General features: G+C 52.0%; 1 protein-coding gene across 1 annotated transcript in view; it reads right to left on the bottom strand.

Annotated features, from left to right (window-relative positions):
• Cdh23 (cadherin related 23) overlaps window positions 1-17,488 on the bottom strand; it is a 393,910-nt gene that overhangs the window by 129,251 nt on the left and 247,171 nt on the right. Inside the window, exons 14-17 of the mRNA XM_052163611.1 lie at window positions 6,851-6,915; window positions 4,354-4,591; window positions 1,614-1,719; window positions 967-1,094 (exon numbers count right to left, since the gene is read on the bottom strand). Coding sequence (XP_052019571.1) covers window positions 967-1,094; window positions 1,614-1,719; window positions 4,354-4,591; window positions 6,851-6,915 — 537 coding nt within the window. The remainder of the gene's footprint in view (window positions 1-966; window positions 1,095-1,613; window positions 1,720-4,353; window positions 4,592-6,850; window positions 6,916-17,488) is intronic.

The following is a 17,488-nucleotide window of genomic DNA, read 5'->3' as shown; positions in this document are numbered from 1 at the left end:
GTAGACCCCTTATGACCCCAACTCCACCCTAGTGAGCCAAGAAGGAGGGGTCTCCTGTCCTGAAGAAGACCTGTCGCCTTGGAAGCTGGTACCAGTCTCAGGTTAATTAAATGACTGACTGATGTGGGGCTGCCCCAGAGGCTGCCTGGAGTTGGCTGTGTGAGCAGAAGGCCAGCTGCAAGCCTGCTCTGGGGACATTCCTGAGCTGTGCCCCACCCCCACCCACCCATGCCCCTAGTACGTCCCAGCTGACAGTGGGATTTAATGCTAACTCCTCCTGACATTTATTCACTCTCCGTGGCAACTAGGGAGGGGGCATGCTGGGGTGCGCTCAGGTGTGTGTTGGGGGTCCCAGGAGGAAAAGACCTGTGGGCCTTGCTGTCAGACAGTGCTCTACGTCCCCCTGCCCGTCCCCAGCGTGGCTGGGGGAGCGGCACATGGCAAATGAACCGGTGTGGAGATGGATTCGGAGACTGATAATTTCAGACAGGAAAGCACCAAGGTGTAGTTGATATTCATGTCAGACAGGCGGCAGGTTGCGTGCAGGCCCCTTTCTATCTTCAGAGGACCAGAGAGAGGCAGGAGAAAGGAAGAGGGGACAGGGAAGAGGAGTGGTGCGCTTCCCGTCATTCCTTTGGACTCCATGAACCGTGGCTTCTGAGGAAGGGATCCTCGACCACCTCCCTCCCCGCTTTCTCTCCCAGATTTGACATCCCAAAGCTTCACATGGTGCCAAAGCAGGGTCACACACCTCTCGCTGAGCTCTGGACCCTGCGTCTCTCTGCTCATACAGGCAGGTGGCTTGGCAGGCTAAAGCAATGACACGATGATCAGGGGAGCAGGGTCTGGGACAGTTTCAGTGGCGAGGCTACACAGACCTTTACCACTAGGCTGAGGTGAGGCCCCTGGTACTCTGAGAAGCGTTCACCACCCTGGGAGAGCAAGGCCAGTGGGCTGGATACTTACAAACACCTCAATGGTGACAGGGACGGTACTGTAGAGCGGAGGGTTGCCAGCATCCTTGGCCATGACTGTGAGGTATATCAGCCCATTGGGTATCTGTTCGTAATCCAGAGGGCGGCTCACACTGATCACTGGAACAGCAGGAAAGGACCTTCATCAGCAGAGTTCAGCAGCCCAGCTATGTAGGGGCAGCGTGGCGAGCCTCCTCCCTCAGCCTTGCACTTCGTTTACTGACTGCCCTGCTCTGGACTCGGCCACCTGCTGGCCACTATTGTGGTAACGAGGTGACTTTGTCATTATTTCCCTGAACTCCACAGAGCACAGCTGCTGGGGAAGGCCTCCTACACCATCTCCCATTTCTTTAGATGGAGAACTCTACTCCAGTCACCTCTGGCTCCCGGCTGTACCTGCATGGCTGGCTCCGGGCCCCAGACCCAGAGCAAGCAAGGTCTGGCTGGCGTGAGACAGCTATTGGCCTTGGGGAGATATGACCTCTGGCTATATCCTTTTCTAGTCACAGGGACCTGGCAGCTTCCAGAAAAGTATGGGAGAGGGAGGGTGCCCCCACTCCCCCCAAATGTGGGTCATGACAGTAAGGATCACACCCACTCTCTTCCCAACTGGATCCTCCGCCCTGTCTCCACTCATACCTCCATAGCCTTCATATACGCTGATGTCAAAGTAGCTGCCGAAGGCTGACGCGTTGACGATGCTGTAGGTGATAAGGTTGTTGGGAGGGGAGTCTTCATCTGTGGCCTGGAAGGAACAGTGAAGTCAAGGCCACCACGGTGAGCCCACCAAAGCCCTGGGCACAGGTGAGGGTGGCGGAGAGGCAACCCAGTTCCTCTCAGTTCTTCTTTTGATGTTGTAGCTCAGGTTACCTCCTGGTCCAGGACCTCAGGGACCCTCTTGTTCCTCAACAGGGACCCACTCTCTGACTCCCAGAAAAACTCTGTTCCTTCCACTTGTAGGTACAGAGGTGGGCTGGAAAGTGGAGAGGCCAGATTGGGGTCTAGAAAGTGGGGCTGGGCTCCCCCAGAAGACACCTGGCATGTCCATGCCCCATATTCTCTGTCTCAGATCCCAACACCACAGGACGTAGTGCCTCCCTAGAGATAAGCCTGCCATGGTTGGGAGTCAGTTTGTCCCGAGGGTCCATACAATGATGGCCTGGCCTCAGGAGTGTGGTAGGAAGAGGTAGTGGAACCTTTAAAGGGTGGGGTCTAGTGCGAGGTGGCTATGTTGTCTGGAGGGTCTGACCAGCATGGATTAAGGTAGTTTTGAGGGATCCTGGTTAGTTTCCTCAAGATCAAGTGATGACAGAGAAAGCATGCCTGACTGACAGGGTTTCGATTCCTGCACAAAACCTTAGTCAGGGTTTCTATTCCTGCACAAACATCATGACCAAGAAGCAAGTTGGGGAGGAAAGGTTTATTCAGCTTACACTTCCATGTTGCAGTTCATCACTAAAGGAAGTCAGGACTGGAACTCAAGCAGGTCAGGAAGCAGGAGCTGATGCAGAGGCCATGGAGGGATGTTTCTTACTGGCTTGCTTCCCCTGGCTTGCTCAGCCTGCTCTCTTATAGAACCCAAGAATACAGCCCAGAGATGGTACCATCCACAAGGGGCCCTCCCCACTTGATCACTAATTGAGATGATGCCCCACAGCTGGATCTCATGGAGGCACTTCCCCAACTGAAGCTCCTTTCTCTGTGATAACCCCAGCCTGTGTCAAGTTGACACACACAACCAGCCAGTACACTGACTCTGTCTTGCTTCCTATTGAGCTGTGTGAACCTCGTCCTCTGATCCACTCCTGATGCTGTTTACAGCATGGCGAGAAGGTGACCTGATTGACACACGCAGCCTACTTCATTTTCGTTATCACGTATGCAGCCTCAGCTATGGTGTTCTAGCAACAGCACATGCAGCGCATGTAGCATGTAGTATGCAGCATACAGCATGTAGCATGTAGTAAGGGAGAGGAAGCAGGCATCTGGAAGGGGCCAGGGATCCTCCCTCCTCTGGCTAGAGGGATGAATTAGCCTCTTTCCAGCATGTCTCCAACTCTGGAGAGCCTCCAGGGCTTCCTAGCTTGCTGGCTGTACCTGGGGCCAAGCCAAAGGGAAGGGCAGGGTCTCTGAGGGCAGCCATGCCAGGCTGTGTGGCACACAGTCCTACCTTTTGTGCATTCCCACCACTGGACCAGTTTCAGAAACAAGCTCCAAGGGGAAGCCCTGGGTCCTGTCACTTTGGCCCTGAGCATAGGGCAAGGTGAGGGGACATGACATCCCTGGTTAGAGATCTCTGCCATGCACTTGGGACTCGCTTCAGGGAAACTTGTGAAGAACAGAGTCGCCATTTCAGGTGAGCCCTGCTCTCTCCCCACAGGCTGTGTCTTCCCTGGCCATCTCTCCCTGCTTTCCCTTTTGTGGTCTTTTCTGTTTTTTAAGATTTATGAATTCATTATATGCAAGTGCACTGTCACTGTCTTCAGACACCCCAGAAGAGGGCATCGGATCCCATTACACAGATGGTTATGAGTCGTGTGGCTACTAGGATTTGAACTCAGGACCTCCAGAAGAGCAGTCAGTGCTCTTAACCCCTGAGCCATCTCTCCAGCCCCCTTTTGAGGTCTTTGCGGCTACTTTATATGTGTGTGAACATGCTCAAGTATATGTGCACACATATGTGTGCAGATGCATGTGCACCTGTGGGGCAGGAGCAGGGGTTTCCGATGTCGTATTCACTGCTCTTTGCCTCATCTTGTCAGAGAGGCTCTCTCTCAGACCCTGTCAGTTGGCTATCACAGGTCCCCCTGTATCCCCTTCTCAGCACTGGGATTATAGGTGTGAGGGCGTGAGTCAGCTTATTTTTTTTTTTAAAGATTTACTGATTTATTTTATGTATACCAATACACTGTTGCTCTCTTCAGACACACCAGAAGAGGACATCAGATCCCATTACAAATGGTTGTGAGCTACCATGTGGATGCTGGGAATTGAATTCAGGACCTCTGGAAGAGCAGCCAGTGCTCATAACCACTAAGCCATCTCTCTGGTCAGATTTTACGGGGGTGTTCAGGACTAAATTCAGGCCCTCATGTTTGAGCAGCAGGCCCTTTCCTATTGAGTCAATTTCCCTTCCTCTGGACAGTCTGATGGTCTTGCAAAGGGATTGCTATCCCTTATGGCCTTGTGAGGAAAGCTAGCGTTTTTATGCTAAGTGACCTGACATCTGGGTTGAGGTAGACACTCTGAAGGTGTTCCTCTGGGTCTCTAGGGGACAGGAGGTGATGCTTAGCAGAGCCTCTGGCATATAGAGGGGCGTTTAGCAGCTCCTGCAATCACTCAGGGAAAGAGATGACAAGTTTAGGGCCCCTGGCCTTACCCTGAGCCGCACCAGCTGTGTGACAGATGGCTCGTTCTCCCTCAGAGCACCCACATAAGCGTCCTTCTGGAAGGTGGGCACATTGTCGTTGACATCCAGCACGTTGATCCGGACCCGGCCTGTGGTCTCCTCACCGCCGCCATCCCGGGCAATGACAGTCAAGGTGAACCGCTGGATGAGTTCGTAGTCCAGCCGGGCTATCAGCATGATGAGACCTGTGTCCTTGTCCAGTGAGAACCTGTGTTGGGGGGGGGGGAGGAAGGAGAGGAGTCCAGGGTCAAAGCAAGCTGTGGACGAGCTCCTGCAGGGGCTGAGGACTGGGTGACAGGCCCCTCTCTTTGAGCAGGCACCTTGGCGCAGGGTGAGTTTGGATAAGAGAGAACTTGGGATACTAACTCTGCTGTCTGATAGTTGGAGGAGGTTGCTGGGTCCTCTTTTGGAGCTGACCCTGTCATTTGCTGGAGGGACCAAGCCTTTGGGAAGAGGATGGTAGTGGTATTCTGGGCATCATGAGGGCCAGTGAAACCAACCCTCAACTGGCCCCTCTGGAGACCCACATGAGCTGCAGGACAATGTGTATGCTCTGCCTAGTAGCAGCTACCCACATTCAAGTCTGGAAGGTCCCAGGTTGTGGGACAGGGAAGTCCTGGGTCCAGAGAAGATGGAAAGAGAGGAGAGAGCCAAGATGACCAGGCCCCCAGCGAGAGCTACACTGCCCTGTGCACACAGCTGCTGCCACACCTCCACCTAGTGTTGAGGTGGCTGTCACCGAGTGTCCAACAAGGCCTGTGACTCACCTAATAGAGTCCTAGACGCTTCCTGATCTCACTCATAGACTGTGTGAGCTGTGACTGCAAGCTCACAGCCAGACTGCCTCAGTCAGTCCCAAATGTACAGGGCTATGCAGTGTGTGTGTGTGTGTGTGTGTGTGTGTCCTGATGTCACTCATAGACTGTGTGAGCTGTGACTGCAAGCTCACAGCCAGACTGCCTCAGTCAGTCCCAAATGTACAGGGCTATGCAGTGTGTGTGTGTGTGTCCTGATGTCACTCATAGACCGTGTGAGCTGTGACTGCAAGCTCACAGCCAGACTGCCTCAGTCAGTCCCAAATGTACAGGGCTATGCAGTGTGTGTGTGTGTGTGTGTCTGTGTGTGTCTGTGTGTATGTGTGTGTGTCTGTATGTCTCTCTGTCTGTCTCTCTCTCTGTGTGAGTGTGTGTCTGTATGTGTCTGTGTGTGTGTGTCTGTCTCTCTGTCTGTCTGTCTGTCTCTCTGTGTGTGTGTGTGTATGTGTCTGTGTGTGTGTGTATCTGTCTCTCTGTCTGTCTGTCTGTCTCTCTGTGTGTATGTGTGTGAGTGTGTGTATGTCTGTATGTGCACAGGTACACCTGTTTGCACATGTGTATGGAAGCCAGGGTTCAACTTTCGCTGTTATTCCTCAGATACCACGCCATGTGCCATGTGTTTTGAGACGGGGTATCTCACTGATTTGGCCAGGTCATCTGCCCTGTGAGTACCAGGGCACTGTCCCATCTCACCCGTCCCTGGAATTACAAACATGTACCATCCATGGTGCCTGGCTTATTTTTCTTTCTAAAACAAGGGTTCCTGCACCTCCCCAGCCCTAGGCTATTCATTCTTAGCCGCGGACCTGCCCTCTGAATTCAATCATGTTAACTCCCCAGACCTTCCCTTGCCCTGTGAGGAACTGATGACAAGAAAGGTGGCCCAGAGCTGGCAAGTCATCTTCCTAGTTGCTGCTACTTGCTGAGTGCCACCTCCTAGTAGTACAAGCCATGTGTCCTGGTGGTAAAGGCCATGTACAGAGGCCAGGCCCTACTGTCTCCCAGCTGTATGCATTCTGTAGGTGACGTAGCCTCTCTGAGCTGGGATTTCCTGTTAGGTGGACGTAATGAGACAGCAGAAGAGGGTTCCCTATCAGTAGGAAGAGATAGATGATCCAGGACCCAGAACCCAGGCTGATGCATGGTGTGTATTTGACAAAGAGACTGACACACAGTCAGGTCTCAAATGTCCTCTGTGGCTGCTGGTAGCAGGAGTAGTATTGTTACAACTCCTGGGCCTCATAGATTCCCGATTCTCCACTCTTGAAGAGAGAAACCCTGTACCTGATAGCTCAGGGGTTTAGCCAACTGATTCCAGTGAGAACTGGACTGACAGACTCACTTTAGAGCAGTGGTTCTCAACCTGTGGGTCGCGACCCTGGGGGGATGTCACATGTCAGGTATCCTGCACATTGTCAGATATTTACATTATGATGTGTAATGGTGGCAAAACTTACAGTTATGAAGTAACAATGAAAATAATTTTAAGATCGAGGTCACCACAACGTGGGGACCGTGTTTTAAAGGGTCATAGCATAGGGAAAGGGAACAAAAGGTTGGGTGTTCTGATTCCTGAAGCTTCCCTGAGCACGTTTGCTGGACTCTGTGAGTCACCAGAGGCTGCTGCGAAAGGGCTGGGGGCAGGAACTCACCTGTCCGGGTCATCACTGAAGAAGTAGTTGACTTCCCCAAAAGTGCCCACGTCGTTGTCTGTCGCCTGTGGTGGCCAAAGATGAGATTGTCACTGAGGCCACGGAGGGTGGCCAGGGTACACTGGGGAGCACGGTCCTCCTAGAAGGCTTTTGTGACTGGAGCTAGTGGCTTCTGCTTCACCCTGGCCGTGGCTGCAAACCACCACACAGGCTTGCCCCCACGTGCCAGCTGGGAGAGGCCTGGGCTGACCTTGGGGCTGGCTCACTTACCTCTGCCCTGTCCTCAGGCTTCTCTCTAAGATCGTATGTGAATAGAGACTGCAGCTAAAAATACGTTTTTAATGCCTTTCTGCTCAATATTTTCTGAGGTTCTTTTTTAAAGCTCCCAGATTCTATGAAATCTATTAAATTCTACGTTCTTTATAATAAACCTGAATTTTCATGAGACGCTAATGCGTGTTCCCGTATATCCAGTTCCGGAAGGCAGATAGATGAATAATATATTTCTATCCCAAATGAATGAAATGAAAAATATGTTTATACCCAGAGAATTAAGACCTTAGTTAACCAGAAAATGTGGCTATTCATAAAGATGCCATTTCCGAGTGCTCTGGGCTGCCTGCTTTCAGGGCATTGCCTCCTGTATGGATTTCCATTCAATGTCTCCACGGCGATGATCTTAGAGTCTGTGTGCACCCCCGTCCTGCACCATGACCCCAGCCAGCTTCTCAGTGTATGTGCTGAATAAATGTAAGGATAGACCCCTGGGGGGCTCTTCTGCGTAAGCCATTTCTTGTGACAACTGCCATTACCGTGTCTGCCCCCCCCCACACACACAGAGGTTCCATCTTTGTGTGTGTGTGTGTGTGTGTGTGTGTGGTTTTTCGAGACAGAGTTTCTCTGTGTAGCCGTGGCTGTCCTGGAACTCACTCTGTAGACCGGGCTGGCCTCGAACTCAGAAATCTGCCTGCCTCTGCCTCCCGAGTGCTGGGATTAAAGACATGTGCCACCACCGCCCGGCAGGTGCCATCTTTATAACAAACCCAAATGATAGACAGGGAAACTGAGGCAGCACGAATAGTTCACCCAAGGCTCACAGCTTGAAAGAGAACAAAGCTCACGTTGTATCTCATGCCCGTGGCTTCTGAGTGACCCCTTCTAACCCAAGAGGCTTGTCCCACAAGGGGAGGAGTCTGAGAGTTCCAGGCGAGGCAGCCATAGCTCCTCTGATGATGCCCTTGTTCTCCCCTTCCAGGGATGAAGGGGGAGGGAGGGTTGGGAAAATTCCTTCCTTCCAGCCCTATGTCCCAAGGGCAAGCCAGCATTCAGGGTATCACACGGATATCAGCACTGCTTCTGTGTCTGAGGAAAAGCTGGAGTCGTGTCATGGAGTCCTTTGGTGGAGGCTGGACTCTTAGAGACACAAGATGGAGGCCAGTGGCCCCTGTGGGACCAAAAAGCATCCTTCTCTGTTTGAGGAAAGGGCCGGAGGTGCTGCAGAGTGGAGCCTCTGCCTGCTGGGCTCAGGCTAGCACAGTGCCTGGCACACAGCGGGAACAGGTGCTCCCTGACCCCCAGGAATGAATGGGCAACACCCAACAAGAAAGGGAAGGGAGGGAAACGAGAAAAGAGGTGGAAGGAAGGGTTGATGCTAATCACGCTTGTCAGCATGATTGAATCTGGAACCAAATAAAGGACAATCTGCTAGGCACACACGTGAGGGGTTTCCTTGAGCAGGCTACCTGCAGTAGGAAGACCCACGCTAGACATGGGTGGCATCCCACATAAAGCAAGGTGGAAGAAGAAACCTGCAATTTTGCCTGCTTGCCTTCACTCTTGGTGGCCAGTTCCTCTACGCTGCGGCTGCTGGAGGTGGTGGTTCTTCACTGCTATCAGAAACCGACATCTTTGGGCTTCCAAGTAGATTGAACACCAGCTATTCCCCATGAGTCCTCTAGGCTTTTAGTACTAGGTTGGGACAGCCTTGTGCACAGAGAACTTGCCTCTTGGCTTCACTGTGTACAACAGCCATTGTTGGGATACCCAGACCTTATCCTGTAAAACAATCTAATAAATTGACCATATATATATATATATATTCAATATATATATATTCAATATATATATATTCAATCTATTGGTTCTGTTCCCCCTGACTAATACAGAAGGATTTGAAAGGCAAAGGAAGGGAGGGGGCCTCCAGGAAGGAGAAGGACAAAAGTGACCCAGCAGCCACACACAAATATGCCCTTGCCTTGGGAGAAGGTCCTGTGTAGGTCTGAGGATAGCCTTTCACTTTGGGAGCCCTACAGAATAGCATGTAGACTGTTCAGAGGAAGAACTACTGAGCCCCCTAACCTAGCCCTTCACTCTGAGACCTAGGGGACCCACTGGTGAGCCCTGGGGACCAGTTGAGACCACCTTAATGTACAGATGTTGGCCTCTTCCCCAAGGACCACCCTTCCTTCCCTGGGTGGGCCAGACTCAGTATGGCTTCCAAAGAGCCTAGTTGGTCCCCAGGGCCCTCTCAGTACCTGCTCAGGCCACCAAGGCTGCTAAGGGAACATTTGTGAGCCCTTTGGTGTCACCATCTAATGACCGTGTGATGTATGTAAGCCCAGTGCCAAGGTGTGGACTGGCTTTCATCTCTTGACTGCATGAAGTCATGGTGAGGTCAAGAACTCAGTGCCTTACCAGGTGGGAGGGGCTACACCAGCTAAGGAGGGGAGGGGCCACACTAGCCCCACCCCCAGCCTGTGCAGCCTCCTCCAGTTCAGGTTTGACCAAAGATAACTCTTAGGACAGAGTAGGCTGCGCTGCTCTGTGCCAGGCTTAGGGTCCTTCTCTGCCTGTCTCACCTGCTCCTGCCCTCCTCCTTGAACCCAGCCTTGACTAATGCTTTAACCTACAGCCCTTTTAGCTTGGTCACCCCAGTGCAGGATGGGGACAAGCTGACAGACAGACTTGAAGCCTAGCTGGGGCCTGGAGTGAGATACTTGCATATCTGTCTATAACAACATCTGTGCCCATCTGCATGGTGTACATAATGTATAATTATATATAATAATATAGCATTAATATAATAATATAATAAATGAGTCTGTATGTGTGTAGGTCTGTATGTGTACATATGTATATGTATATATGTATGTGTATACATGTGTACATATGCATATATATGTACATGTTTGTATTGTATATATGTGTGCATGTGTAGGGTTATGTGTGTATGTATATGTGTATGCATATACATATGTGCACATATGTATGTGTATATATATCTGTGTCTATAGATTTATGTATGTACATATGTGTGTATATGTGAGTATTCTGTATGTATATATATGTGTGCTTGTGAATATGGTCATGCATATATATGTGTATGTCTGTATATATATACATATATGTGTTTGTATGTATGTGCATATGTGCATATTTGTGGAGTGTGTCCACATGCATATGGACACATATGTGTATGTGTGTCTGTCTGTATATATGTATTTGAGTATATGTTTACATGTGTGTATATGTATTCTTAGAATATAAACACACATTTGTGTGTGTAGAGACCAGAAGCCAGTCCCAGGATTTCTTCCTCAGGAGCCATCCACCTTGCTTGAGACAGGGTCTTTCACTCAGACCTGGGCTTGCTGGTCAGGGGAGGCCAGCTAGCCTGTGAACCCCAGGGATGGATCCACCTGTCTCTTGTCACTGCCTCCCAGTACTGGGATTGCAAGCAGGCACCATCATGCTCAATTTTTTATAGAGATGTTGGGGATCAAACTCAGGTTCCCCATGCTTGTGCACAGCACTTGACTGCTGAGCCGTCCTCCCAGCTGTGACCATATCCCTACCAGGCAGGGGCATATAAGTCATCCTCCATTGTGGCTTCTATATGAAATGCCCCTCATTGAAAGCTTGGTCCCAGCTGGGATGCTGTTTGGGAAGGTATGACCCAGATGAAGGAAGTAGGTCAGTGGGGGTGGGCGGGTCCTTGGAGTACATTGCACCTGGCCCTTAGTGTCATGTTCTTGTGCACATCCTTCAGTACCAAAGGGCAGCATTCATCACACACTCCAGATACCACGATGTTCTGATGAAGGGCATGAGACCAGAGGATCATGGGTTAGACCCTCCGAAACCACGAGCGGAAACAAATCCTCCCTCCCTTCTTGTTCTGTTGGGCATATCTGTCTCTGCTATGGAAGAGCATCCAATAAGCTATCTCTTTCCTCACACTTTCTCACAGCAGCTGCCCGATGTCCACTGCCATATCAAGTGACAGGCCAGGCTCACATAATGATGTGCTCAAAGGCCTGCGGGTAGAGAATAGACTTCCCCTCCAGACACAGACATGGCTTCCCTGACACAGTCTAGAAATGAGTACATGGGTGTCCTACAGGACACTGCCGGGGCCTCCAGGTCAGGCTGCAGGATGGTGGGTAGTTGGCACAGTTGGCCACATCCTCTGGTCTCATGCCCTTCATCAGAACATCGTGGCCACAGGTGTCTCAGACTGTACCTGGCTACCCAGGCAGCCCCGAGTTCCAGATGAACACTTCAACCATCCTCTAGCGCCCCCTTCTGGTACTTGTGTAGAGGCCACCACCCCACCTTCTCTCTGCTAGGTACTTGGTTGAGGCAGGATGTCTGCGGACTAGAACGCTTTACAAGTGAATCTGATGGCCTCCACAGGGACTAGAGAGGTGGCTCAGAATTTAAGGGCACTAGCAAGTGCTTCATGAGGCTTGCTGCTGGGCAACAGCATGGTGACTCACTGCCTGCTGCGTGTATTGATAGGACAGAAGTATATTGATAGAGCTAGCCCTCTGGCAAAATGTAAGGGTTCACTCCATTGGCAAAGCCTTTGAGTTCTGTGCATAGGACAGGCTCTTCCAGAGGACCCGAGTTGGTTTCCAGCACCATGTTCAGAAGCTCACTGGTGACCTACGACCCCAGTTCTAGGGAGTGTGATGCTATCTTCTAGCCTCTGTAGGTACACAACACACATACACACACACACACACACATACACACACAAATATACAAATAAAAATATTTTGTAAGTTATTACTATTCTCTGCTTAAAAAAAAACAAACTGCAGCAGCTCCTTGTTACTTGATAAACTAATCCAGGCCAATATCCTGATGTCAAGGCTAGCCACACCCCATCTGACCTTCATTCCTGTTGCCCCATCTTCCCCGATGCACCCCAAACTCTTCACGTTGTGCATTACCCTATGCCTTCATTCAAAACTCTGGCCTACCCCTCAGGATCCACCCCAAATACCCCCCTCCCTTATAAAGCTCTCAGAGGATCCCCTGGTCTTGGCCAGGAGTCCGTGGTCACCTCTCTCAGGGAACGCATGGTATAATCCGGGGTCCTGAAAATCACTCACGGGTCCCACTTTCCTCCTGACAAAGGAGAAGCTCAGATCCAACTTGTTGCTTCCTGCGGCCATGAGCAGATGTTTCCATGGCCAGGGGCAACCTGGGGCTCACGAAGCACCCCAAACTATGATTACTTCTGTGGTGGTTTGAAGATGCTTGGCTCATAGCGAGTGGTACTGTTAGGAGGTGTGGCCTTGTTGGAGGGGGCGTGTCACTGTGGCGGTGGGCTCTGAATCTCTGCCAATTGGGAAAAGAGTCAGTCTTCTCCTGTTTGCCTTCGGAACAAGATGTAGAACTCTCAGCTCCTCCTGCCGGGATGCTGCCATGCTCCTGCCTTGATGCTAATGGACTGAACCTCTGAACCTGTAAGCCAGCCCCAGTTAAATATTTTCCTTATAAGAGTTGCTTTGGTCATGGTGTCTTGTCACAGCAATGGAAACCCTGACTAAGACAACTTCTAAAGACCAAGCCAGTGACAGTGTGGAGGTTGAATGACTCTTTGTAGGGTTACTGCTGGCAGGGCACAGTGGAAATGAGGGGTAGACGGGGGCTTATGACACACCCGCCCTCCTCCCCTTGCTACTCAGTAAATTCTCTAGAGCCTTTGCAGTGTGCCGGATGCTGGGCCAGGAACCAAAATGTCAGGTCCTCTTTGAAAGGTGACTTACGACCCGGATAGAGAGATAGGAGGCTTAGAAAGAACTAGCTAGCTAGTGGAGCACGGACAGTGGCCAGAGCCAGAATGGGCTCGAGGCAGGGGAGTGGCTTGGAGAGGCTGACCTGAATGGCAGGAGGTTCTGAAGTAAGGTGCCTGGTATCTGCAGGACAGCTACTGACCGTGCACAGCAGGATACCCAGGCCTGGGGACTCAGGACATCTTTGTCTCTGTCACCAGGCCTTCCACAGACTAGAAGGAATGAAGGTGGGTCAGGAGCACCTGTCTCCATGGCCAACCCATGTCCCCTTGGCCAGCTTCTGTCCCCAGGGTCAGCATCTTGTCCCTATGATCAGCACTGCCCCTGTGGTCAGCACTGCCCCTGTGGTCAGCACTGCCCCTGTGGTCAGCACCGTCCCTGTGGTCAGCTCCTGCCCCACGTGCCTTTCCTATGGGGATGGTCATGCCAGGCTGAGGTGCCAGAGCCTGAGGCAGTTTCTGAGGCATCTCCTCAGCCTTGCCCTGCACTGCTTTCCTGGCCGAGCGCATTCCGCCTTTGAGCATCATGATTGCAGCCATGGTACTTATTTTCGTGATGGACAATGCCAGCACAAGTGTAATTTTCTGCTGTGGACGGAAAGGGGGAAAAATAAATACACATGGGGAGAAAATTCCAAAGGTTAAGACAAGGTGAGTAAGGAGGCTGGAGAGGGAGGGGGTTGTGGTCCCCACACTGGTCAGAAACTCCAGTCTCTGCTCAGCGCGTCAGTGGATGGGAGGGGCTGTGGGCCTGTCTTTTATTTTTTATTTTCTGCTTTGAGCATTTCACTACAGGCCACAGATTTTTACAAGAATTTCCTATGCTTTCATTCTACCTTCCCAATAGCTCCGTGGGACTATTCACCATTCTACAGAATAAAGGAGGGACCCGGGGCTCTGTGAGGTCAATTAGCTTGCCCAAGGTCACACAGCCACAGTGCTGGGATATGGATCAGGTGGCTGTAGCCTGAGCTGTGAACCACGTGCCTTCCTGATCCTCCTGCAAATAGAAGAGGGAGTCTGGGTGGTCCCAGTCTAGAGGAGCCAGGTGTCCCCTATGGGCAGGGCTCTCCTCTTGTCTCAGTGGCTATGCCCCTGCTTTGGTGTCCTTCCAGCCTTGCCTGAGAGGGACAGTTTGTGTTGATTGGGCTTGACTCTTCCCAGATGTAACCTCTCAACCAGGGGGCTGGAGGCCAGAAGAGGCACCTTCCTCTGATTTCCAAAGAAGGTCCCCGGCTCTGTGCATGTCTGAGCTTGGTCTGTGTGGGTATCTTAGACCCAACCTGAAGGGAAGGGTATTGTGTGATCTATCCTGGCATCTCTGCTGAGGGTCACGGCATTCATCCTGGTGAAATCAAGTGCCCTCTGACCTACCCAACCTGCAGTATACAGGGCTTCCCGTGCCTGCATGCCCAGGGCTCACAGCAAGCCTAGCACTCTAGAGGTATTCCCAGGGAGTCCCCTTGCCAACAGGGAGCATGCCCCTACATATGCTCCCTGAAAATGCCCTCGGACCCAGCTGATATTCTCAAAGAGCCTTTCTAACTCACTTCCACTAGATGTAAGTGTCCTAGCCCAGGATACCTGCCCTGCCAGCACCCCCCCCCCATCTCTCTCTACACACACACCCACACACACATACACACACACACACACACTCCTGCCACAGCTGTCGTCCCCACACCTCCCTGTAGGCCCTTGACTTGGCCTTTTTAATGTTCATCTGCTGTTGCTAAACCTTAGGCTCTGCTGGTTCCCACTTGTTCGCATCAGCCCTAGATGGCCATACTCTCGGCCTCCTTCCAAGCACAGCCCCACCCATCCTGGATGCTCCACTCTGCTAGCTGACTCTTTTCCTGTTAGGACAGGAACCCAGAATACCTTAGCCCCTTTTGGTAGCCTAAAATCCGTCCCTTACTGTACCTCCTCCTGTTCTTCTCTTCCTGGTACCCTGGCTTTTCTTTGCATGTAATGCCAGCATCTCTTTTTCGTCTCTCTGGCTCAGGCAGGCAGAGCGTGCCCAGGTTACTAACCCCGAGCCACGTAGATCACATACACATTCCTCTTTCGGCTCAAGTGCTCCCACCAGCCCCTGCGGTCCCCTCCCTGCCTCTCCCAGCCACCTGGACATCTTTCCCAGCATGCCTTATGGGCACACGCGCAGTCAGTCCTCATCCAACACCTGCACTCTCTCGTCACGCGTGCACGTCCAGATTCCCTGCACGTGCGTGCGTACAGGGGCTCCAGCTCTCAAGCACGGCAGGCCCAGCTGCCAGGCTACCTAGCAGGCGTCGAGCGCAGTTCTGCTCCCGTGCACAGATCCGCAGAGAAGGGCACCGGGCACAATTTGTTCAGGAAACAATAGCAATGTCTGACATGTCATAAGGATTGATGGAGCAGAAATTTACATGCCAGAATGCATTTTTAAACAGCTCCAGCGAGCCCTGGTGCTGCACGGTGATACTGTGCACATTCATCATCACCCAGGCCCTTGGAGCAGCGCTCCTCAAACCAAGTGAGAATGGTGGGCTCTGCTGAGAAACTTTCCCCATCACCCACATACTGTAGGATGCAGGACTAGAGAGGCTGGCATGGGCGGGAAGAGGCTCTGCCAGCGGGACCCGAGAACAGCACAGAGCTTTCTATATGTTTCCCTCTCTCCTACAAAGGCTGAGGGTGGAAGGGTATAGCCGGAAGACAGCCCGGCTCTCCATGCTTCTGTGGCAATGCATAGCACATTGGGAAATTTCTTCTTCAACTCAGATGGAGTGTAGGTGAGGGTGGTGGTCACAGTAGCCATGTGGTGGGCGGAGCTTAGTGTGGCATGGTGGTGGTGGTGGTGGTGCTGCTGCTGCTGCTGCTGCTCTAAGCGATAGGGTCTCCCAGGGGTGGGAGTGGTGACCATATCCACAGAAGAAGAGCTACTGGTGGTGGTTCTGGGGAAATTGTTGGGACTCTGAGTGATCAAACAGCGGGTGGTCCAGAGAGCCAGGGATGACCACAGGTTACAGGGGAGATGACAGATGGGCTGTGGGTGAAGGGTAAAGAGACAGACATACTTAAGGAAGTCTCTGGTGCCTCGGCTGGGCTTTCTGAGCCTGTCGGAGATCCGGAGAAAGGCATGTTACTAAGGAGGCTGGAGCTGGAAGCTCAGAATCCCTCAGCTGGAGAGCGTAAACCAAATGGAAAGCCAGGAAAGGGCATGCCAGGGTTCCGAAGCTGCAGAGAAAGGAAGGGGAGGGGCTTCTCGCCCTGTGCCCGGGGTGGGGGGACCTGGGATAGACAGCTATCGCTCCATCACCCCTGCCCATAGCAGACATTATGATCATGGCTCTGAATGCTGTGAGGCGTCTTCCTAGAGCAGCTGTCAATGGTGCAGTAGGATCAGTGTTCTAACATATTTGCTGTGCCCCCCTGGGCTCTCTGGTGTTGTAGGATAAGGAAAACACTTGTCTCTGGAGTTCAGGGTGAGGCTGGCACAAAGGTCATCTCATCTAACAAGGACTACAGTCTCAGATGACTAGCAGATGGGTTTCTCAGGAGGAAAGATTGACGATGGAGGGGTGAGATAACAGGAGGAGGGGGGAGAGGGAGAAGGATGGAGGGAGAAATTGGAGGATAGGATAAGGGAGGGGAGAAGGAAAATCCCTAGCCCTCAGCACACTGTCATGTCTGCCCTGAGCCTCAGTTTCCTTATCTATGAAATGGGGGCAACAATCCAGCCTGAGCCTCAGTTTCCTTATCTATGAAATGGGGACAATCATAGTTGTCTCACAAGACTGTGGCAGATTGAAGGCAATTCACAGAGGGTGTTTCCTGCTGTGTCTGGCACACAGGGACAACTTTCTGTTGGAACTGGCATTGGTGGTTTTTGTTTTTGTTCTTTTTTTAAAGCATAATCTCATGTATCCAAGGACGGCCTCAGACTTGCTAAGTGGTGAGAGTGACCTTGCACTTGTGATGCTCTCGTGCCTCTACCTCTCGAGTGTTGGGATTACAGCTGTGCACAGCCACATCTGGTGCATGTGATGCAGGGGACTGAACCCAGCCTTTGAGTGAGCCAGGCCGCGACCAGGCCTCAGGCCTTCCCCTCCCTGGTTCAGTTCTCAGCACACTCTCTGTGCTTCTCTGTGCTTGGGCATCCTCGGCCCAGCCTTCCTGATTCCCGGGCTGTGCGGCAGAAACTGGGCCAAGGTGGGGGAGACATGGTACCCACCCTGCTGGACGGTCACCATGCCAGTCCCACAGGCAGGAAGGGAGGCCGGCAGGGCTTGGGGAGGCACTGGTCCCCGACACGCCTATCGCAGACGCTGCGCTGCTCCTGGGTACCAGAGTGATCTGCTTCATTCCCCTTTATTTTAAAATCTAGAAATAAAAATTGATGGGGAACAAATCCAGCTCTGGACTAAAAGGAGTTGTTGTGGGGAAGCAATTATGTCGCGTCAAAGGCTATCAGGGGAGACAGGAACAGACTACACATGCCAACTCCCTGGCGGTCCCCAGGGACTCTTGTTCAGTGGTGGTGGGAGGGGTCGCCAAGTGTGCGAGCCTGA

This window comes from Apodemus sylvaticus, chromosome 19, assembly GCF_947179515.1.
Source record: "Apodemus sylvaticus chromosome 19, mApoSyl1.1, whole genome shotgun sequence".
NCBI classification, from domain to species: domain Eukaryota; kingdom Metazoa; phylum Chordata; class Mammalia; order Rodentia; family Muridae; genus Apodemus; species Apodemus sylvaticus.
The sequence above is the reverse complement of the archived record's forward strand: the minus strand, read 5'-3'. Positions and strand labels throughout refer to the sequence as shown.